The sequence below is a fragment of the Bombus vosnesenskii genome, unplaced genomic scaffold (genome assembly GCF_011952255.1).
Source record: "Bombus vosnesenskii isolate JDL3184/JDL3185 unplaced genomic scaffold, Bvos_JDL3184-5_v1.1 scf7180000014105, whole genome shotgun sequence".
Classification (NCBI taxonomy): domain Eukaryota; kingdom Metazoa; phylum Arthropoda; class Insecta; order Hymenoptera; family Apidae; genus Bombus; species Bombus vosnesenskii.
This window is the reverse complement of record NW_022883371.1, coordinates 1,803,962-1,829,293: the sequence shown is the minus strand read 5'-3', so window position 1 is coordinate 1,829,293 and position 25,332 is coordinate 1,803,962. Positions and strand designations below refer to the sequence as shown.

General features: G+C 32.5%; 1 protein-coding gene across 5 annotated transcripts in view; it reads left to right on the top strand.

Moving 5' to 3' along the window:
• Positions 1 to 25,332, top strand: part of LOC117239736 (rap1 GTPase-activating protein 1) — a 250,913-nt gene that overhangs the window by 133,948 nt on the left and 91,633 nt on the right. For all 5 annotated transcript variants that reach the window (XM_033505549.1, XM_033505552.1, XM_033505553.1 and 2 more), the window contains 2 exons: positions 24,096 to 24,201; positions 24,485 to 24,577. In XM_033505549.1, the coding sequence (XP_033361440.1) occupies positions 24,096 to 24,201; positions 24,485 to 24,577 (199 nt within the window). The remainder of the gene's footprint in view (positions 1 to 24,095; positions 24,202 to 24,484; positions 24,578 to 25,332) is intronic.

Sequence of the window (25,332 nt, the reverse complement as noted above, 5' to 3'; positions counted from 1 at the left end):
CGAGGCTTGACTACGCGTCGTAAACTGCGGTATAATATTTTCTGATTTCCTTTATTCTCGTATATGATATTGTATTTTATGCTATCGGATAATTTAAGAAATGCAAGATTTTTTGCCTTACTTTTTCACATCAAGCTTACTTATTTTTTAACGATTTAAAATTTTACTGCTCAGAGGTTAAACATTTTTATCAATTTGTATTTATTACTGTAATGTAAAAATAACTAAAATTTAGAAGTAATTATATATTTTTTTTAGAAATAAGTGTGTTAAATTTAAATCACGATACATTTTAGAACAAAAGAAATTATTGGTAGATTTGTTTATCAGCTTTAATTATTTGACAATCTCCTTTGTTTAGTTAGGGATAGTGAATATTTAAAAAGTATGCCTTCTTCAAAATGCATGCATTCTTGTTGCTTTTACAAGAAATATTTGATATTTATTTTGTCTTTTCTTAGTCTCAATCAAATGATAAATTATATTTTATATATTCTAAATATCTTGTACATCGATGTGTTTTTATTGGACCATTTATGGGACTATATATCGCATCGTTTCAATCATTGTACTCTTTTATAGTAGTATTAATAAAAAGCTTTGGAACATAACACAATTACTAGCCATATTGCACATCACATCGATAAAAATATGCGATTCGAATAAAAATAAGTAGGACGGCTGGTTTTCTTTCTATCCTTTGTAATTCCCATGAAAGTAACCTCCCAGTTTGCGATTTTAAATAAATATACAAATAAAGCGAGTTTGAAAAACGATATCGAAAGAAACGTGATACGAAAAGGAGCACCAGACAGAGGAGCAGGTAGATCGTTAATTAATAGCATGATAAAATTACCAAAATTGGTTGAAAGTTTGCGGGGAACTGTCGTTCCGCTTTGTACATTTCGGAACTTTCTACTCTTGATCCACTCTTGTTACACAAAGCCCAAACTCGCTAATAATTTCATGGTCGCGATGTACGTTGCGGGAGTCGGCTCATTCCTCTTAACTGATAGTCTCTTCCATTTTCGCTTTCTCTCTCTCTCTCTCTCTCTCTCGTGTTGAACCAACATCAAAGCGTCATTGGTCGATGTTAAATATCGACGAGTGTACACGAACCGTACCCCGTAATAAAGTGATCACGGAGAGAAACGCGATGCATTTGTCATCGAGCATTCGCTGTCGGGTGTATTACGGTGCTGGAGACGAGGCCGCGAATCGATCGATCGATCGATCGATCAGGTGAAATTCAGTAATCGGAGGCAACAATGTGAGTCGGGTGTGCCCCCTTGTTGTGCTCGTTCTCGTAGCTAACAGTCAGCGAGAAAAAGGGTCGGGAGAGGACCATGGAAAATGAGGAACGACGAAAGAGAAAGTGCGTACACGGTTGAGCTTTGTAATCCATCATCGAGTAAGCTTGTCGGCCGTGTAGCAATGGCTGATATGCATTAACATATTCATGCGTGACATTGCGAGGATACATGCTCTCTGGACGCATCTGTCTGTCCGTCAATTTCTAACTTGTACCCTTCTGTTCTCTGTTACGTGTTTTTTAAATGGAAACCGCTATACCGGAACGAAATTTCGCACAAATCGACAATGGCTTTTCCAATTCACTTCCGTGACGATGAAATCATTTTGCAAATGTGAAAAAATCATGCATGTTCCCCATAAAAGACATTACACGTCTCCCTCCGCCGCTTTCTTTTCACAAACTTGCTATTTTCGATAAAAATGCCAGTTCAATATATTGGAAACACCCTGTATAGTTCAAATTATTTCTATAATTACTGACATGATTGTGACGGAAGACTGGCTGTATTTGTGTTTGGATTTTTATGGTACTTTTGCTGATACACTTTCTTATCGTTACGGTTTTCTTGATAATTGGAACTGGAATTTATGCACTACGCATACGCGTACATTCTAATATCAAATGTTTGAATATCAAATGAGTAATCATAAATCTATTTGTTTTGCAAATAATATCATTATCTATAACTTATTATGAACTCAGTAATGTAATATAGAAGATAAACATAGTAATATCGTGCAATATATTGACAGTACGAAAATCTTGCAAATTTAAAATTATTGAATTCTTGTTTCTAAAAGTACACTTATTTTTTTGGATTTCTAGGAATTTTTATCATGTTAATCTTAGATATTTTACATTACTATAGTGAACAATATATTGTTAATATTAAATTATTAATTAGATAAAACTATTTAAATAGTTGGAGAGTTTGTATATAATTGGCTATAATTTGTATAAAGAACAATTAAAGTGAGTTGAGTAAAAGTAGGATAATAAGTTGTTAGTTGAACAAATTTTAGTAGTAGTAGAATATGCGTATGAGATTAGTTCTGAATTGACAAGTGTACGAGGTAATTAAAATGGGGGTCACGCTAGAAGACATGTTTGCGAGCAGTTCGCAAATATGTTGTTACAGCCGCTAGTCGATTTCTCACGAACATGCTTGTTCAAGTTGACGAATAGTTACCGAACACCAAGTATACATACGGTGGTATGTATCTTTAAGGACCTGTCCAAGTACCTCCTTAGATTTTCAAACGCCGTGCGTGCGCTCGGGGTGAGAAGTACCTCGACAGTGCGAGTGAAGCAGAATAGGCGGAGTGAAATAAAATACTACGGAGTCAGGTCATTTCTTACGAATCTCATGAATCCAACTACAATAAAAGGCCACTTCGTAGTGATATAATAAAAAATATAAAATAATTATATTTTTCGGTTATGATCTTTCGGACCTATGCATTATTAACTAAACGGGCACCATTATCGTACACTCTGTTGCAGTTTCTTAGAAAATATTAAATTTGAAAAATTGACTTTTGGCAATGACATTGGCTATTTGACATGAAAAACGGAATTCCAGAATACTGTTCATCGTACGTTGGAGAAATGCTTCAGGGCCTCTCTGATTTATAATTTGTCATTAAAGCATCAAGAACGGCGCACAAAAGTATAAAACCTTTAATTATATAAAGTAATTGTCATCGATAATATGAAATCAACAAAGGAGACGTTATACCTACCTCAAAATCCTTATCCTATACGATCATTTCATAACTGGTTACAATAAATAGCCAAAAATATATAGTGACACATATTAATTTTCGGCACCGTGGCGTACAAGATATTATATTACTGAATATACCTGTTTATAATAGTGTAAAAGAATTGATTGTGCTTTTTAATGTTTTGAAGTAATTAAATGGATAAAGTAAATGTTTCTCCAATTACAATATTCACTTTAATATATTAAAAAATATAGTCCATTCTTTTACTCTATTGTAGACATATTATAACCAGGATACCCAAATGTATTTTTCTCTTGTGTTCGTTAAGCGGAAAGTTCGCCCTGAAAGCGAACTGGCTACAAACAGTTTTCAAACAAACCAATCATAGGACATGTCGAAATATGTAATTAAACGCTTGGGTCCAGTTCGCATACTGTTCGCGAACAGTTTCACGAATAAAGGGTTCGTAGTTCGCACTATTTGCGAACCTGTTTACGAACTCTGGTATGGATGGTGAGGAACATCATGACATGACGGTTGCAATTTATCGGTCTTGAAATAGAGGGGTCACTAATACGACTATTGATGATTTTAAATAAGAAAATTCGCGCTGACAACCAGCCTGAGTAGATTGGAATTTACACGAGATTCGCCCTGAAAGCGAACTAGCTACAAACAGTTTTCGAACAAACCAATCATAGGACATGTCGAAATATGTAATTAAACGCTTGGGTCCAGTTCGCATACTGTTCGCGAACAGTTTTACGAATAAAGGGTTCGTAGTTCGCACTATTTGCCAACCTGTTTACGAACTCTGGTATGGATGGTGAGAAATATCATGACGTGACGGTTGCAATTTATCAGTCTTGAAATAGAGGGGTCACTAATACGACTATTGATGATTTTAAATAAGAAAATTAGCACTGACAACCTGAGTAGATTGGAATTTACACGAGATGAAGGCCTAATATTTGTTTAACCTTTGGTTTAACTGACAATGGAATAGATATGTGTTTATTTTTTATTAGTTTTGTTTCAGTGATGCTTGGTATTTAGCTTGGGAAAAAGTTAAGTATGTTACAGAAATTATGTTACGCTTTCTTATTTCATATATATGCGTGTAAAAGTGTTGTTAATAATTATGATAACGAGCTGTAGTAAATGGCAAGCTAATTATGTTGTTTAGCGAGGGATTAAGTAAGGTGAGTTGCAAATTACCAGAAAAACAAGTATTTAAAGAAAAATTAGCATTAATGTCGAAAATAAAATTACAGCGTTAAAGTTATGTACTTAGAATAGCTCTATACATTTAATAATCTATTCCAACGTATTGTTACTTTAGTTTCCATTAGTTTATACATATTTACGTTTAATTCTTATTTTAGATTTTAAATATTCATATCTCTACTTTAAGATTTCTATCATGCAACAGAATTTAATTTTAAGCTTCATCCGGAATTTAATTAAGAATTTATTAGGGGTTAGATACATATTACACTACGTTAGATTACGTATGCTGCTGTAGTTGTTTCACATTCCTGTAAAATTTCATTAGTGCCTGTACGTATAAACTTGTAGCACTAGTTAACACAGTTTTAACTTCAATACAAAGTCTTGTTTTTGAATATAATTTCACTGGCAGTGATTTCGTTCGTAAAAATTTGATAATTGTAGCACTTAATCCTTTACGATCTATTTTTCTAATATTAAGCCTGTCACGGACTAACTTAAAATGTCTCCTCCGTGTCTATTACTCGGCTGAATTTTATGTGTCTAATCTTTAGTAAAGATACACAAATAAATGTTCTAAATCTCTTCAAAACTAATTTTTGGCATAAGTAGCTTTATACAGGGTGGTTGGTAACTGGCGGTACAAGCGGGAAGGAGGTGATTCTATGCGAAAAAAGAAGTCGAAAATATAGAATAAAAATTTTTTTTTTTTAATTTTTCCGTCGAGACAACAATCTACAGTGAGATCCGTTATAACGAGACGTGATAAAGTGCACGCGTACCAAACGAAAATTCAAAGTTGATTTTCTCGAAAACAGAGCCTCAAACGAAAAATTTTTATTCTATATTTTCGACTTCTTTTTCGCGTAGAATCACCAGTTACCAACTACCCTGTATATATAGATATTTAAAAATATAGATAATATAACAATAAATTTAAAAAAGATATTTTATATTCACATATTTTCTCCACATATAGTAAAATATTAAGATATTGATACAATACTTAATTAAAAATGGTACGCATAATTATTTATTGTTATTTACAAAATTGTTTATAACATTTATAATAGGTTTTTCGATATTTGATAATATAAATAACAATGCTACTGTAATAATTTCATTATACCAAGATAATACTATATCATAAAAATGTAGCATCAAGAGGATAAGGAAAAATAAATGTACAAAGAAAACCAGTGGCATTAAGCATTTCATGCACGATAGTTATTTCTCAATACGAGTGTTTTATGAGAAAAACGAGAAACGCGATTGTATTTCAAGTACGTGAAATATGCGCGAGACCACCGCGTTCGAATTGGTTGGTTTGCAATCGAGAGCTGAAAGGTCCGCGCAGTCAGAATCTAAGGCGGATCAGAGCGTTTGCGTACCTTGTTCAATAGCAGAGGTCACGTTAACCCAAAGGAACTTTCCCCGAAACTGATAAACTCGTCTAGTCCACTAGATCTAAACGGCCGATGTGATAACTTTCGTAAGATAAAATAGTTACGCAATTCGACAATCGACATATATCACTTCGCCCTAAGACCGATCATATCAATTATTGTATATTATACTCATATTTAACTCAATATTGGAAATATAAATATTTTTAACCTTTTCATTTGCCACATAGAATTTATGAATTAATCAATAAATTCTTATTTAAATGTTCCATCCACAGGTTTTCCATTACTCCAAATAATATGTTTCTTAATTATGTGATTTTTAGATTCTTTTTTAACAATTCTTAGCATTTATTCTGTTGTTTAGGGCCGTGCATTTAGAATGTTATTCCGTAATTTATTAACGTCATGTATGTACAAGTATTTGAAATACAATGTTTCCAATGTACTCTGCGTATATGGACAGTAATAATTTTCAATTAGATGCTTGCATATACTGAGTAAGACTTAGAATTACCATGTAAACAAGCAGGTATTTAACAAGTTATAATATTGTTATATACGAAAACAAACTTTAGGGAGTTGTAAATATATGAGAAAGATAAGTACTACTGTGACAGCACTTGACAGTAAACTTCCCAACAGTTTACGTCGTGTGACGCACGACACAAAGACTCTATACCTGCGGACAAGATGATTGCCAGATGTCGATACATTCGTACCGAATATTTCCAGCTAGCCTAAGGACCGCTATAAATCTTAGGATTTATTTTAGCTAAGGTCCTCCAAAGAGACAAACAGTCTTTGTTTATCAGTCTCGAAGTCGACCACCCACCACCGGGACACACGAGAAATCTGCTATCTCTCACGTACGATGCTTCCCGCTAGCAACACCCTCTCAAGGGCATCCTTTTCCAACGAGCAACACGAATTAGCCAATAAACATTAACGTACATTTCCCTCACTTTCCGAACCAAAGCTTTTCTCAACGAATCCGATGCCTTCGCATCCTTAGACACATCCCAACGCAGTCTTCCTCCGCAGTAGCATCGCGACAAAAAAGTCAGTCTATTACAGCGAGTCAATATACAACGACCTAAGCTCTCGACACCTCGTGCAACCATTGTCCACACTCGTAGCGCATCTCGAATCATAGCTATCCGAGCTCTAACTTGTAACCGCGCATCCGCGAACCGAATATAATCGCGAGTCCTGCGTCAAGTGTACTCATTGACATTAGCGTGAATAAACATTTATCGTTGAATAAATCTGAGTTTTCCTTCCGACCCTATCACGACATATCACCTCACTACGAAGAAATATAATCCTGCTCCTCTTAATGCATCACCAAAATGCACCAAACTAATATCACATTACTAAAAATATGAGAAACAGTTGTAGATAAAATGGACGACTTTTCAAGTGATATTATTGATAATTATAATTGTAAAGAAATCAACAAACGACATGCAATCAAACTTGGAACATTTTCAGAAGCAAAAACAAATAATTTTAAAGTATTCTCCGAAATTAAATGTTTAATATTAAAAATGCTTGACTTGAAATTTCCATCAAATAGAAAGAACTTGACAGGGATATAGGTTGAGTTTTGTTCATTATTGTAAGAGATCTTTTTCTTTTTTGATCCGTTATCGATTTCTTCTGCGGTTGTCGCATTAAATCTTCTTCTCATTTCCGATTACCTTTAATACTGGTTGTTTTGCATTACGTGAAGGTAAAGATAATAAAACATATCGTGAAGTATATGAACCAATCATGGCATAAATTCATGAAATGATCTGTAAAATGAGAAGCGGCGTTTAGTGTTACTGCAATTGTCGCCACGACGTGTTCGAAAATAAGAAATCTATTAGGAAGTTCAACCTGGCGTGCGTAAATGGTCTTTTTGTTCGTTGTCCTAGCGGCCTAACCGCGCCTATTCTCTCGTACGCTTCGTCACGAGCGCTTATTAAATTAACTCGTTTAATTGGACCCGTCCTTTTATTTCACCAAGCGACCGCACGTGCAGTTCCCGTAGAAACCTGATTCCTATGAGAACGAACGTCGTTCCATAGTTTCCTCGTGTCTCCTATGTGCTACCCTTCTTTCTTCTACTATCTCGAACGAAGCTAGAACTATTTCCAACTTCCAAATGCGAGCTGCTTCGTTGAAGAACAGCTTGCTAGTTTTGCCAGTCACACGGTATGGACACGTTTTACGATAGATTGACAAAATACGTAGCACGTAACAAGCTTTAACTCTGCATGCTACAACAAGAAAGAAAATATCATTTCAGTTATTTGTATTAGATTATTCAAACAGAAGTTCGCCTATTATTTTGATAAAATTGATTCATTGGATTTGTAGGGTACTATAAATATTAGTTTTAAACATGTTTTAAACATTTAATACAATTAGAATTCTAAGTATTTTGTTTCGAACAAATACGTTTAATGGGAAGACTATATTTTATTATCGCATTCAAGATTCTTACATAATGCTTGTTTTAGGAAAAACTTATCTTTATGGTTGCCCTGTTTAGAAAACGAGAAATGATGTCTTGTGGAAAGTTTTCTAAGAAATTTCTAATAAATTGAGTTCAAAGGATTTATTTATTGCCGTTTAACATATTTTGAAAGTAGTACTGATTAAAGTCAAGCACTACCGAATATAAAGATTGATAATATCGAAATTACGATTGTGATACCTAGTAATGTTACCCAGCATTACATAATAAATATAATTTTTATAAAAGTACTTTTGCGTTTATTATAAAAACGTAAAAATTTTGAAGACGAGATACATTACATAATTATAGTCATAGAAAACATACGAGAACAATTTACGATTGATTATAATATTAGTCGAACAAGGTGTAATAAAATTCTTTAAATGACTTACATTATAAGTTTACAATATACTTGTAAATCTAAGTAAGGAGAAATACAACGTAAGAAACGAGAGAATTTCAAATTTCACGCGTGAGTGTGTATCGGAAACGCAGAGTAAAACTCGTTAAAACTGAGGTGAGAATGCACTAGAGATAAGATTCAGTATTTAGTGTAGTATAATTCAATTTACAACCACGTAAGACGATAATGTGCACGAAATACATACCGTGACACTCAAGCACGCCGATCTTTTACGGTAGCCGACGAAAAGGAATGCGTGATTATCGATAGGAAGGACCATAACGACCAAGCTACTTGGAATTCCGAATCATGTTCGAATTAACGAATTATCTTCTTCGAAACAAAGTGTATCAATTTTTCTTGTTATTTCAATATATAAAGTAACTCATAATTAGAAACAAAACCACTGTAAGATATAAAAGGAGACAATTAGATTATTTTAGCTGTTAAGATGAATTAACTCGTTACTAGATTGCTATTGTTTCAGACGAATATCTTATTTATACAAGAATTTTCCGCTTTCTAATGTGTAATTAGTGAAATAATTGTAAGATTGTACGAAACATACATTATATTATGGTTGATGAATTCGGAAAAAAAATAGCAAAAATCTTATTTTGAGTTTTTCTCAAGTGCAACTTTTCACGTGAATGAAGTTTAATTCTCATTTACAAAGTCTTTTAGATTTCTATTTGAGAAGTATACTAATTAAAATAATTTGTAGTCTCTATATTTACATTTCTTGTCTAGTTTAATAAATGAGAAGATAGACAATATGGAGGTAATATCACATAAAGACATTTTTTCTAAATGAAATGTGATTTACTTCTTCTAACATCTTATTTCGTAATTAAATAAATAGGCTTGAATAGGGTTTATCTTTAAACGATCATGTAATACTGTCGTCTTCAGTATATCACTTATAAAATTAACGAGCATTAAATTGGAATGAGAATCTACTTTTACGTGAAATTACAGTGACAAATAATATATTTCAAGTGGAAATGTGTAAAGGTATAATAATAGCATAGTAGTCGGAATTAAGGAGAGCTAACTAAGTAGTAAATAACTAGTCATTTAAAAAGTATAATTACTATAATCTATCTTCTTTTTAATACCTATGGTTTCACATAATTGTATCCTTAAAGCAATATATTTGATTAAAATCTGCTACTAATAATTTTAATGCATATATTTAGTGCTGTTGCTAAATATTTTATGTATTATAATTTGTTAAATCCATTTTTTTAACGAATTCTACAACAAATTAAAAATTGGTAAGTTACATTCTCTGCAAATTGTAAATGGGTTCCTCGTTTTCAAAAAATATTTGGAGTTTTAATTTTTTCTGTTTATTATAAAATTAACTATTAATGTTATATTAACGAATCCTGTATCAATTATAAATACAACGAAATGATCTTGCATCAGTATTAGAATAAGTTTATATTACTTTTGGGAAAAATGGAAAGTTTAAGTCACAATATCTTGATTTAGAAAGAAATACATCTTCGTATGATTTATTTATGAATTTGAAAAGGTACAGGTTTGTTCGAAAAATTAATTACTTACATATGCGCTATTAATGAAGTTTCTTTCTAAAATCAGCCTAATAGGGAAACGTTAGGGCGTCTTTATTTTAATGGATTATCATATATAAAGGACAAGAATAAAGCTACCGAAAATTACCGATCGTATTGTATTCCTATGTCGAAAGATTTTCCTCTTCATCTGCTACACAAAGAAAATAGATTTCCTTACAAAAGTAACGATTTATAATTTCAGACAATACATTTTTATGCCCAGCTACATATATTAACATCATTTCGATACATCCTTCTATTCAAGAAATGAATTGAGATTAACAATAAAAAGTAAATGTCACTTTTTTCAAATCGACGACCAGATTTACAGTACTTGTACTTCAATGAAGCATTTCCTGCATGCAGTGAAAGTACCGAGTATTAGCTGGAGAGTAAACAACAGATATGAAACCTTTATGTAACTCTCTCTTTACGTCCGTGTGGTTCGTATGGTTGCTGTATGTTACGAAGAAATTCATCGGCGTAATCAGCCGACTCCAAGTTCCCGAGCACGAAGCAACTGTCAAATTTACAAAAATCATAGCTATTTAGGTCGGCGATTGTGCTTTATCCGCTACCTCTATATTCCGTTGCCAGCGATACGAGCTGAGTATCATGCAGTAACAGCAGTAGCAGAACGGTGCTGAATATGAAATTCTTCCGAATGGACCGCTACTAGTCTCCTCCCAGATGCTGAAAGCAGAAATTCTCGATAGTCAGTGTGTACACAAAGCATATGAACGACCGAGTCGGTTGTAGCGACGGTGATCTGGGCCGATCGATCTGTGCTAAATCGATTGGATAGGTAGTGTAACTGTATCCCATGTCGCGCTTTGATTAGTTTTAGTATCCATCTAACGACTGTTATTACTTGCTGTTCGTTTTGATCGATGTCGCTGGCAATGAGTTGAACGAGGTACATCGAAAACGCGCTCATTGCCGCTCATCCGTCTCGCATAAGTGGTACACCGTAATTCCAAACTAATTGCCGACAGCCCTCTCCTACATCGACAGGATGCAAGCATTATGCGTCGATGCGTATCATTCGTCCGTTATGATCGGGATAATTCCAGAAATTAAGTCATCATCGCGTTCTCCCTGATTTTTTCGTCTTTTTGTTCTTTGCTTTCGTTTCACGTTTCTTCCTCTCTTTCTCTTTTCTTTTGCCCCTTCTCCTCTTCTTTTTTAGTTAAATATAGGAAGCTTCGCGTTTACAAGAATCGAGAAGCAAGTATTTTTCATTATCGAGTACATTTTTACCCCGAGAAAGCGTACACATTATCCGTGTTACGACAGAGGATACGCGTTATAGTTTTTCTTTTGCGCTCGATCTTGTTCTAGGCTCGAGTCTGTGTTTATCTGACATTGTAAACTGGAAGATTTAGTTAATGCAATATCAAGGGCGACTATGCTTTTTTAAAGGCAAATAATCGCTTCCGACAGTTTGTGGCCATTACCGCTTGCTTTCACGAAACGTAGCTTCGATATCGATACTTGTTCGCATAATTTTGTACCAATTCTCTCAAATGTGATGATAGGTTCTAAAGTTACATAGTAAAGCTGAAATACGTGTGTCGTTTTGCTTCCGTAAACAATAGAAAATTTTTAGCATTAGATGTACCTTCTAGAAGTTTGATCCACGTTCTTCGTATCTTCTAGTTTTTATCGTTGCATATTAAGGATATTTGAGAAATTGTTATTACTAGAAGAATGAAAATATCATTTCTCAGGGACCACCTTTTGAAAAATTCTTTTTTAAAAATCAAACATTTATATCCTTGAACAAGAAAGAGTACAGTACGTTAGAGATTCCTTGTTTTCTACTCGTATAATGCTTTTTATTTTGTTTCGATTTATGTTTTAAATATTTGTTGATTCGTGCTAATAAGCAGAGTGACAGAAAGTTTTAGAGGTATTCTAAATATTGTTACATAAATAATCATTAATTTCAAAAAGATTAAAGTACCTGCTAAGCTAAATACTTCTTCGACATGAATAGGTTAATAATTTTTATAGAAAATGTCAAGACCGACCGACTAGTACATTAAAAATTATATGATTCGATTTAAGAACTTATATATGTCACCTTCATATGATCTCGTTCAGCTAGACAAGCGTTTAGCTACAGAAAAACTAATTACGCCAAATTATGTCACTCTTAAAACCATTCAACTTCTGTGTGAATTTTTTTTTCGTACAGCAGATAATTTACTAATAATTCGCATTTCTAGATTAAAATCGGCTACTTTTTATACGCGTATTTTATTCACAAAGAATAGTTACGAAAAGAATTAAATATTCTAATGTTGACTATTGTAATTATTTATGACCCGGTGATACTAAATAGTTGAGAATTAAATAAGATATTAAAATTACATATTACAATGGAGTAAAATGTAAAGCGTGCTATCTTTCTATTTATATAAATAGAAGGGATTCGAAGTTTAGTATATAATAACTGAATGCTTTTTCTAAAAACAACATGAAAATTAACTATGAAACCATTCAAAGTATCAAGTAGGTAAAACTTGTACTATTCGAAAAATACGAAGATAATTTATGAAAGCTGCAATTACATTATCTCTGATAAGCTTGTGATGATTGACTAGTCGTTTAATTCGTAATTAATATCTATAAAAAGATATCAACATCGCTAAATGGTCATTTTAACAGTATATCTACGGGCTGCATTCGTGTTGCAAACATCGAACGTTTTTTATACCATTTACAAATTAGGTTCGATCCTTTCGTAACCACGTTGCAGCAATTAAAGTTAACCAGCGATACCATGTCCTTCATAATTTAAATAACACAGCTTAAGGTCGCTATCATACTGGTCTGCTGCCACACAATTAAGTATTTATTATCTTAAACTCGTTTACGTAAAATATGCGCTAATTATACTATCAGGAATAAATACTCTTCTCTTTGCTATTTTTAAATAACAGAATAAGCAAAGTAATTTTCCTTTCGTTTTCCTGTCATAACGACCAATTGCCAATGTGAAATAATTCGTTACTAGGGATGAGGTCAATTTCAATATGAACTTACAAGTTCATATTATTAGAAAGTACTCGAATTATACGAATCTATTTTGGCAAATGGAAAGAGCATTTTACTATGATATTTGAAAAAATCTAATTTCATGAAACTAGTGCTCTGGAAGACAAGAAACTACATATCGTAAGTGTTATGCACTTACAATTTGATTTCGTTCGAATTCAATGTTGTTATCAGTAAACTGTCACAAGAGTACCGTAGTCTGTACTATTCACATATTTGTATAAAATAAAATGGATGAAGTGCTTATAAGAAGCTTAGTAAAAGTACTTATCTGTTTATTTTTTACATTTCTCAAAGTACTTACAAATCGTTAAGAAAGTTCTCTCGAGTCTGTTTAAAAATGTCCACTTTTTTTTAAGGTAGATATCTATATATAAGATTCGAAATTTTTCAATCCTATTCAAATTTATTTGCAATATTTAATGCTTGCTATGTTTGCTCATTACTAATGGTGGGATTTACTCGCAACTAGGTTCAAACTTTGACCAATTGACATAGCATTGAATTACTAGCATTTTCGAAACCCACAGATCACTCTGAATTTCTAAACCAGTTATAAATCTAACAATTCACTGCAAGTATGTACGCATAATCATTGAAACGTTACTGCATCAAGTAATATTTCAAATCTATCGAAAGAAATTTAGATACTGAAATTTACTCGGATTTGCGATATTCGTATTATTTGTTTTTTACGTTAGATTACTTAATAAGTTTTAATCAAAGTTTAACATGAGATTAGAAGAAAGAATCCAGTTCAGTTACCGATGAATTTTCCCTTATCCTTTTCCATTTAAAATCTAACTTTTGATCTCTAACTTATAAAATCTTCGTAATTCAGAATTTGCTCAAAATATTGTACTAAAAATTTCCTTTCTGAAACTTCGAAACCATCTTCAGTGTGTTCTTATACATTTGCGGATAAATTGAATCAACATTTTCGATTTCCACCGCTGCTTCATCCTTTTACAAAATTGATAAAGGATACAGTGTTGTTGCAAATAATTTCGATTTCGACTTTCGGTTGTCATTCTTTCGTCTACCAATTTTACCTATTTACATCTGCCAAAAAATAAATACTAGTTAAGAAAGAGCATACAATGGCAAAACAACATGGTTTCAACAGACTTCGATCAATACCTCATTAAAAATTAATAAAGGAAAGGCGACAGAATTTGTGAAATGACATAATAATATAGGCTTGGTCTCAGTCTGTGTTCAGTGCACACTAAAAAGACTGGAATAATCAGTGACAATACCGTTTCGTTTCAAAGCAATTTATACATGAAAACTTGTTTCAAAGGAGTAAGATGAGCGAGAAGGGGAAAAGCTCGAGCTATCCGAAACACTTTAAACGTTACAAAAAAAAAAAAAAAAAAAAAACGGAAAGCTATTCCTATCACGGTGAAATAACTACCGGGACATTTACTTTTCCCGTAGTTTTTTCTTAGTCTGTGCCGATTTCGAGTGGCAAGAGCCAGCTATGGTAGGACACCCCGCGACTCGAGCTATGCCACTGCTCCTTTATGGCACTCGACGAGGCGGAATGCGCGATTATCGACAGATACGACGATAAATGCCAGTCGCAGAATGATTGCAGTTCGTTTTAGAAGCTCGCCGATTTGCCTTGTCGAGGCAGACCGGCCTGGCTGTCCGCTTTCTCGCTCGTTCGACCTTCTTTCGCAACGTTCAATCGTCGGCTACGTGCACGCGTTGTTATTGAATCTCTAAATCCTGCGTAAAAATCTCGGCAACAACTGTGTACGTTTCCTTATTGAACGAGATTTCGCGATTTCATGCTGGTTGCACGTGGAATTTTCGAACGCTTTTCATAGCGTTTCGACAGGAACGAATCGTCCTTTCATCTTGCTCAGGGATGCGTTGAAGATAATCCAGATTCGCCCATGATCCAAATATCGTTGATCAAGGTGATGGATTTATTATGAAAGCTGATGAGTGGCGTGAATCGAACGGATTTAATAACATGTAAATTTATACTTCAGATAGGACTTAATGTTTCATCGATTGGTCGAATGGACAGTTTTACGAGCTTTTTCTCGCGATTGTGTAAGCTCTTATAAAAAGAGCTTAGCATTGAGTGTAGTAATTCTGGTTCATTTTCTTTCTAGAAATGATCGTCACAGTAAAAGTGATTTTGATGAATCGAGAAAAGGAACGAAAGATAGCAAATTATAATTGAGCAGGAACATAATGGATTTTGCTTAAAAATTAACACTAACGTTGCAAAAAAAAAAAAAGAGGAAAGGCAACAATTATCTTGTAAAAATGAAACAAAATCTGTAATAAAAGATTTATTTCAATACGTTAGGTACATTTCTTAATTAGAAGTTTTAAATCGTCATTATACTATAGATGTTTATGCATTTGTGAAAAATCGAGTCGAAAAATTTTTGTATAAAAATTCGCAGAATGCGCCTAATAATACAGAAATACGTCAAATGTCCAGAGTATAGTAATCATTATAATATTTAGCGAATAAAACAAATCTCTGTTTAGGTCTTCTTTTTATTTATATTTGCAAAAATTTGGATTTACTTAGATATCCGCGGTTTAATAACCGCAATCATATATTTGTTTTAATTTAATTTAAATATAAATTGCATCTGTTAGTAAACAGACGATCAAATCTCAAAGAAATATGTTCCGATTTTTCTTAATAACGACGCATTACAGACGAATACAATGTAATCGCAACGAAATACAAACAGAATGCAGGCAATAGAACGTAAAATAATAAGATAGAATTGCCAGGGTCTTATTTGACCCGGTCGTTTTATATCGTAATCAAAGTGACAGAAAAATAAGAAGCAATCACGGGATACGTCGATACGGTGCTTCTTTAGAGTTAGGTTATTTAAATTACTGTCACGTCACACAGTCTTCCTTTCTCTGCGATTGAAAGGACAGCTCTTTCTTTATCTCTTGCGATGGTGTTACGAAATACCGGCAAGATGCGCCGCGAGAGATCCTCGATCCACGATTCTCGCAGAATACGACTCGGTCAATCGCGATCGAATGGATGATCAACTGGATGAGTTGCAGAAATCCAGCGACTCGTCGTTGTTATTTTTCCCCCATGTCTTTTGCTCGCCACGAGGTGACGAACAGCCGCTGCTAACGATAAGATCGCGTCATTTATTTGGCCCATAACAGTTACGATTTCCTTTGCATCGAGGTGTCACACGAAATCGTATTATACGTCGTATATTTTATTTGATTAATTTCAAGAACCAATTAATTATAGACCTTTTTCTATCTTTTTCATTTTAATGAGTGTTAGGATTAAAACAAATAAAGACTAGATGATAATAAAGAAGATGATATAGGTTTCTTTCTTATTTGAGATTTTCAAGTAATTAAAATAGAGTGATAATTACAAAACAAACAAGACACTGCTTATTTTTGTTTATTTTATTATATTTCAGAAATATTGTTTGCCGTAATATGAGAAATACGCTGATCTTTTGAAAAATTTCGTGAGCCTGTATCTATTTAAAAATTTCTCCTTTCTTGGATTCAATATGCCATTTTTCTTTTGAATTATGGAGTGATATTAAAATCAGAAGAGTCCATAAAAATGAACTTATCCCGCGTATTTCCCGTGATCCTTGCAATGTTTTTATCCATTAACATGGTTGTATGAGAATTTGAATTTTCCTATAGAATATTTTTTAATACGCGTATGTAAACAATTTTTAATAAAGTATGTTAATCTATCTTTATTTAATACGGTAGTGTAGCTCTATTAAAATGAATAAAGGTTGAAAATTTTCACTTAAAAGCATTACGAGTTAGAGGAACTCAAGCTATAAGTATATAAAACATTAAATCTCTTAAGATAGAGAATACTCTTAATAATTGCTTATGAACTCTGAAATTTTCATTGGAAGTTTTATTAATTTGGAAAGTAGAACAGGTACACAGCGAAGTATATAATCAGTACATCTACTTTGAGCAATTTAAACTCTGTAATCGAATTTTTCCGCGCTTCTAGGCAGCTACTATTACGGTTGATTACATTTTCATTCTGAGGCGAGGAATAGAAACTAGTAACTCTTACATATACATTGCGTAATTGCGATGTAACGATATAGTAATAAAAGGAAATAGTGTAGAGTAGGTAATAAACGTACAAACTAATACTTAAAAGGTATAATAGATGCATATAAGCATGTAATTTTTAAATCATGTCATGCTGTAGATTATAGAGATCTATTTGGCAATTATACACGTTGCAAATGGGACATTCGGTCTTAGAAAGTAGGTGTGAATACGTGAGTTTAATGTGACTTTTATTTATTACGTCTATTTTGTTAGGTTTATTAGCATTATTTCTGTTGTTTCCGTTTATGATTAACGGAAACTAATAATCGTTATAAACAAAATGCTTAATAGCAATAATATAGCGACGAAGCGGTATAACAAAGTATAAACGTACATAGACATGTAACGTACGTAGGTGATTTTCAAATCACATGATGCTAAAGAGGGTTATTTGGCAAACTACCGAAGCGTCCAGCAAACTACCGAAACGTCCTGTTTTGCGACCAAGTTTTCAGGACAGAAAAAAAATAAAAAAAATATACATAAAAAAGCTCCACTCCCCAGCGGCTTAACCCCAAAAATTGTATCATACAACGAAAAATGTAAAGCGCTGACACATAATACAGCATGGCTACGTCGTACCGCCGCGTATCGGTATCTTTGCCTAACATACCATTACAAAAAAATCACCGTTTACTGTGAATATGTACCTAAAACTGTATTCTTGGACTCAATAAACTTTAAATCTCTAAAAAACAAAAAAAAAGGGTTATTTGGCAATTATACGTGTTACAAATGGAAAACTTGATTTTAAAGAGATAAACAGATTGCTGAACAGCAATGATGTAGTAATAAGACAAAATTGTACAGTAATAAACGTATAAAATAATACTTATAAATCATAGATATAGATACAGTATGTAGCTTTCAATCCATGTGATATTATAGGAGCTTCAAAGAATGTATTTACTTCACGATGATTTGATCGTAGATAGACTTACGCGAATGTATAAGTTTCGTGAGTTTAACCGATTTATTTATGTTATTTTATTTTACTTCATACGACAATCGGATGTGATACTGTACAATTTTTTCACTTACTGTTCTACAACAATAATATTGAATATTAAAGTTCTCTTTAAAAAAAATGTTTAAGTCAGTTGATCGACTCTTCCATCAATGGAAGGGTACCGCTCCCACTCGGTCGATTTCGAGGACAGTCATCTAAAGTGTCACAAAGCAAGGTTAGAGTTACATCGAAGGCACCGTATGTTAGAGCATATTGCCGGAAATATCTTGGCCTTTGGGCGCGGACACTTCAAATCGGAACGCACATCTGCTCGAGCAATTTGGAGCATTCGAACAGTTAAGAGTACTGCAGTTAACACTTTCGACCGTGAAAGTTCTGTTAGTATTATGATGCTTGCGCTTACGTTGCAACTGCTGATGTTATCCTATAATGCCCGATAATTATTACAGACGTTTGGGTAATGTATACATTTTATAACAATGATAAAGCAGGCGAAGTTAAAATTGAACGAGATGAAAAAACAATTTGGAAGAAAATGATAAATGTGTGTTAGCAGTTAAATTGTTCTTGCAAGTCAATTTTAAGTTGATCTAGTAATCAAAATGATTGTAATTGTATTTTGTGTGTGTGTATTTAGAAATATTAATATATTATATATGATATCATTAATATTATTATATAAAGAGAAAAAGTCTGTATGTATGTTGGAGATAATCTCAGAAACTATTCAACGGATTTCCATAATTCTCTTACCGCACAATTAGAAGCGAAAGTACATTTCCTTCAGGTAGACATTATTTTATTACTCAGAAAACCGAATCGTGAGCACGAATGCGACTCAAGTTGAATTAACGCAGCCTGGTTTCCACCGCACGATTGCACCTCACTCGACTGATAGTCGAGTGGTATGTGGGTATAGGTCTAAGGTCTAACTCAGGCGAACCACTTTAGAACACGTCACAACCACAAAACGGTGGTTGTTTGTAGTTATTGTGTGGTTGGGCTGTCGGTGGAATCAACCACTCACGAACCATTTTTTATTGGTCGCTTGAAGACCGTACCGACGACAAACAACCACACTACAAGCCTAAGAACATAATGAATTTCGAAGAGAAAACGTTGTTGTTTGCTTCTATTATTCGTCGAAGAAAACGACGTCGTAGAAACAACATTTTTTAGGCTCATCCTATGGTAGAAAATAAAAACGAGAGCTAGCTTAACTCGGTTATTCATTGAGAATGTATGGTGACAAGCGAGGAATAAAAAATTATTCGTGGTTGATTCCATCAACGGCTTAATCACACAATAACGTCTGCCTCAATTAGGCCCAACCTAAGAGAAGAATATTTTTCTTACCGATAATTATACATAATCGGTTTATTTTTAAGTTTAAAAAAGAAATTTAAAAAATCAATATCAGTTCTTACCAGTAATAGAACTAAAATTTGTAGTTTATATAGAAGTATTATAATATCAAATAAAAACAGGAAAAAATATCAGTTTTCTCCAGCTCTACACGCACTAAGTCGCGAACGAAATTTAGTAATGAAATAAAAAATTTTAAGAATAAAGTCACCTTTAAAATGCATTATATAATTGTCGCAACAAATTACATCCCATGTTGCCTAAATTATACTATCTCAAGTTATCTGTACCTTCCAATTTACTTATTACGAAACCACATGTCGCTTTGTGCAATTATATAATCGATTTATAATTTAATAATTTACAATTTGTAATCTATATCTCAAAACGGTTTTATAATTATTCTTTTGCTACCAAGTCTCAATTATCGCTCGAAGCTTGCTCCTTTTACACCAAATGAAAGATCTTGATCTTTATTATCTTTCTTCACCAGATGAGATATATATATAATTAAGCGAATGATCATATTTTATTTACAAGATAAGATATTTAATATACGATACTATTTTCCTATTGTCGCGATCCTTTCAATTTGTTCCTGTAGAATAATATCAGAACGATAAAATATTTGTTGCAATTCAAAAATCGAGAAAGAAGTATAGTGTGTTTAGGTTGTTTTGTTTAAAGTTATAAAGCCAGTCTGGTTTGGTATTTTAATTTATTAATCAAAATGGAACAATTCTCTGCTAAAACTGTGAAACCGAGACTGGAACGAACACCAGCGCTTCGTTTCTCCTAATCGAGTTTAGCATCGTCGAGCGCATTACAGCTTTGTGAAATAAATATGCCTTTCTTCCCCAGAATTTCAACTACAACGCGAAAATTACATTATTCGTCTCGCATCGAGTTCTGATTTCCTTTCTCGCTTAAATACAATTTTAACGGTAGTTTCCATATTACGGTCGCCGAGTGCAATACGAGATTTTTGCATTCCAAACAGTTAAATTCTCTGCCCGAGTAAATTTACGAAGCCTTTGATATTTCATTTCATTGTTTAATTTAAATTAAAGAATACCACTTAAATTCCACCGCTCGTATCCAATTATTTCGATCGATTTGCAGTAACAACATCTGAATTTTACCAAAGTATACAACATATAATAATAAATTAATAACTTGTGCAATAATAAATCAATACCACGTACTATCTTTGTCATGGAATTAGTAGATAATACATTTAAATTACATTACCAGTCGAATTTTACGATTACTGAGTCATCCATTTCTGTGTATTAATTTCCCAAGAATTAAAAAAATCTTGAAGGATATAAAAGAAGAATGAAATTGTGAAATCAGCTAAGGAGTCTGTTATCTCCGAAATCTTTCTCATTAAAAATTTATAAAAATAAAAGAAAGTCAGTTCTTGTAACACTAACTTGGGGTTAATAAAACAGTTAGCAACCATACATTGATATGTATGTCCATTAGTTGTGTCACTGCTAAAGTAGTCGTAATAACCTTTTTGTTAGTTAACAAAAATCTTTTTTAACTTACTTATATGTAGCATAGAAATTAAACGTCTTAAAGATTAACGCTTTCTTAGATATTCAAGTAGCTCTTGGCAATTACAGATACCAATATCGTCACTATATATTGTACATTTTCAAAACCCAATTTTATCATTCTACAATATTCTACTATATATGTAGCTATATTTAAGGGTACGGGATAAATATATGTTTATAAATATATTTGTTAAAGGATGAAATTATTGCAAATTCTCTTATTGATAATATTATACTTGAACCACGTAAAATATATGTATCCTGTTCAAAGTAACATAACCCAGTTACCTTTAAGCGATTCTGTAACTTTTCCATTTTTCACAGCCAAACTAGATTGTCGAAAAGATTGGAACCTCCGAATCAATACTTCGCAGGGTTTACAACAAGAGATTCGAACGTTCTTGCTTTTGTACGTTTGAGCCGTACTATCGAATTTTTCGAAGGCAGAATTGGTTGAAAGCGAGGTCGACCCCGACGATGTTGAATTTGCATAATATATCGGCTTGAATTCACACTTAAATTGGTTGTTCGCGACCTATTGTAAACAGATACGTGCATTTGTGTCTAGTAACACAGGAAAGTGGAGATAAGAGAAAATAGTGACGAATCGTAGAAAATATTAATGTTTTCTAAAGAAATTTCTAAAACTACATTTCTAACATCAAGAGAATAAATTATTATATTAGAGGGAATTCAATAGCAAGAAATGCACTTTTCTACTTTGCAATGGAATTTATTTGTAAATGGAAGTAAATTTTCTCTCTCGTCTACAACGTAATTATACTTCTATATACTTGAGTAGATTAACGCTGCGGTGTAAGGTTATTTGAAATTTATTGCAGATTACAATGAATTTATTGGAAATTAATTTGTTTAACACGAAACAATGTTGAAAATTTCCTCAGGAGTTAAAAGTTCTTCGTTAATAGCTTATAACCAGAAACTCTTCCTTTCTTTACGATAAATTTTCATATTTTTCGTTATTGCTTGACAAACCTCTTTTATTCGAAATAGCCCATTATAATTATTTATTTACGAGAAAAAAGATTATACTTTTTCATATTTGTCTTAGTTTTTAAAAATAATAATTGTGACAAAGATACCGTTTAGTTTTAGTATATATACTAATTAAATTAAATACAGAACCACGGTCGATAAAAATTTAAAAAATATAGATATATGAGTGTATGATTCTATGTATATATTATTATTTTCAAACAAAATACCATTACTCGTAAGTTGTTATTTTGTTTTATATATTATATATATATATATATGTATACAATGTATCATTTTATATAAAATATACGTATATGTATATAAGATATATAAATATAAAATTTATAATATATATTAAATATACATTAAATTTGCTTCATATATTTATAAGATTTTTAAAATTGTAATAATTGAATTTAAACACAAATACTTGGCAAACAAGTAATGACAAATATGAAACGATCGATTATGATAAGACAAATCCAACGTTTGCGCATTCTAAATTTCACAAAATGCTTATATTAGATATTTTCAAAGTATCGATTATTTTAAACAAAATTTTAAAATAATTTGAAACAGAGCCAGCTAGAATCTGTTTTCTACGTAGATGCTCAGGATGCGTAAAAAAGTAACTAATAAAAGCCAACCAATCAGCCGTGCTTGGCAATATTATGACATAAAATTTTAGTAGAATCAAATGACTGCCCTTTACTCATTAAGCATAGTGCGTAAAGGTTATCGGTGATCATGTATTTATAATATTATGTGTTCATACAACATAGACAAATTACAAAGTGTAGAAAAAAAAAGAAAGTGAAAGTTTGGGTTTATTTTTAACCAAACAATTTTTTCCTAATATACGCTTAGCATCGTAATTTGAAATTAGTTTTCGCTAATTACGAACTACATCAAATATAACGTTTTACGAGCATCATTCTTTTTGCTGCCAAATTTCATTGACGAAGTGGTGCGTTGTTACGTTCAGAAATATTTTTTTGCATTTTTTAAAAAATCAATGCTTTTTTTCGCCGATGCGAGTCGATCAACGTTATTTTTTTCCTGATAATTGCAATTAGAAGAATGTGAGAACAAATTAAACGAACAGAAAGATTCGATAGTGAGACATAAAGCGATGGCTTAAAAATCAGCAGCTGCTACCAGATGCGCGGTTGTTTCGGAGAATCTTCGTAGGAGAGGCTCGAATTAGGTGATCTTCACGACTTTTTCGGGAACGTCGAGAGTAGCCATTAACAACTCCATGTTCTGGCCCATCTGCTTCTTGATGTTTCACTTCTAAATAGCCTAGTGTCTTAACCGTTCGATACGATAAGGAGTGATGGATGGTATCAAAAATAGAACGGAACTCGATTAGAGCAGTTTGTAAACCGGAGTGTAACACGAAAGGATACATATAGAAGTAAAATACGATGTTGATAATTTATATAAAATCCTAACAAGATTTAATAAAGATTCGTCATCTGTTATTTCGTTAAATTCGTATTTTCTAATACTCTGTACGTTAATTGTTACTTGCGGCTGTAGATTAATAATCTTCGAGAAGAAAGATTCTCTCTTTGAAGTTTTTAAGCACTTTCGTCCAAAGAGATATTTTCTACAGAAAGCTTAATTTGAATCCTAATGCCGTATAACACACAGTGGAAATTAAAAATAATTTAAAATAACAAGAATATAGATGTTACGCATAGTGAATTACATTTGTAGTATTTAATATTGTATATCATTAGTATATAATAATATGCAATAATAAATAATAGTATAACATTACAATTTAATGTACGAAATCTCTATATAAACGTTTAATCTTTTTCTTCTAGGAGACAACAGCTCGAACAATCGGTGTATTGTGAGGCTGAATCCCGGCGTACTGCTGTCGAAGATGAAAGACAAGATATTCAAGGTGCCAACCAGGAAAAGATAAAGGTAAGGCTGTGCTCGAAATAAACGAGAAATAATATTTTTTTTTAATGAAGTCCATATTCCAGATTCTTAACAATATGTACACATTTCTTATTAGTTAAAATGTCCCAAATATGAGTAGTTTTACAAAATTCGTTTCGTTGAAATTAACTACTGTATGAATATTTCTTCTACTTACTGTAGATTTAACAATTTCTAGCAAAAATTCCAAAATGTCGCGACTGATTCTGCGATGGAAACTCGTTCGAACTAGCCGTGTCAACGCTACGGTTTTCTGTTTCTGCAGGGTACTACGCAAGATTTATTCGAATTGCTGGAAAGAGTGCAGTGTTCGCGTCTTGATGATCAACGATGCGTTTTACCACCGTACTTCTCTCAGGTAAGAGACACATTAAGATGCTTATTCATGTTCCATTCTGCTGAGTCGAATCCATGCTTTCCAGAAGCTTTGGTTCTAGAAAGATTGGCTGGATTAAAATGCTCCATTAAGAAGTTTACGAAGGCTAATATCTTTCGCTAATAACCATTATCATCTGTAATCGTCCAACCATATACATTGAAATATTTTATTTTGTTCAACTTCTACTTTCTTACAGTTCGTTAAGGGACTTAGGTACTTTTATTGCTGTCGATATATAACTAGTTGAAATTTCAAGGATTTCATAATTTACTTTTCGTGTAACAAGTTGCTTTGCCTTTCACATATATGATTTTCATCGTAATTAAAAATTCCCACAATGAGAATTGTAAAGACAAAATATACAATCGAACTGCTCATTATATCAAATGATTATATTTTATGATCTGATCGGATTTCAAGTGGAGCAAGGCTATTTATATCCACTTTCAACAACAAGATAGGTATTAATAAAATATCCGTCAGACATATAATTATCATTTTAATTGTACATTATTATAACAGTAACTAATAATTAGTAGAGAGTTAAATAATCAAGTGAAATGAAAACTGTTATAAATTTAATGAAGCTTGAAAAAATCTTCGCTTTATGTCTGTGATCTGCAACTTAGAAATTACATTATCCTATATTATTAGGAATTAACTTTTTAATTTCAAAATTTATTTCCTCATATTATAGTATTCTGCAATGACAATATAGAATAAAATTATTACAA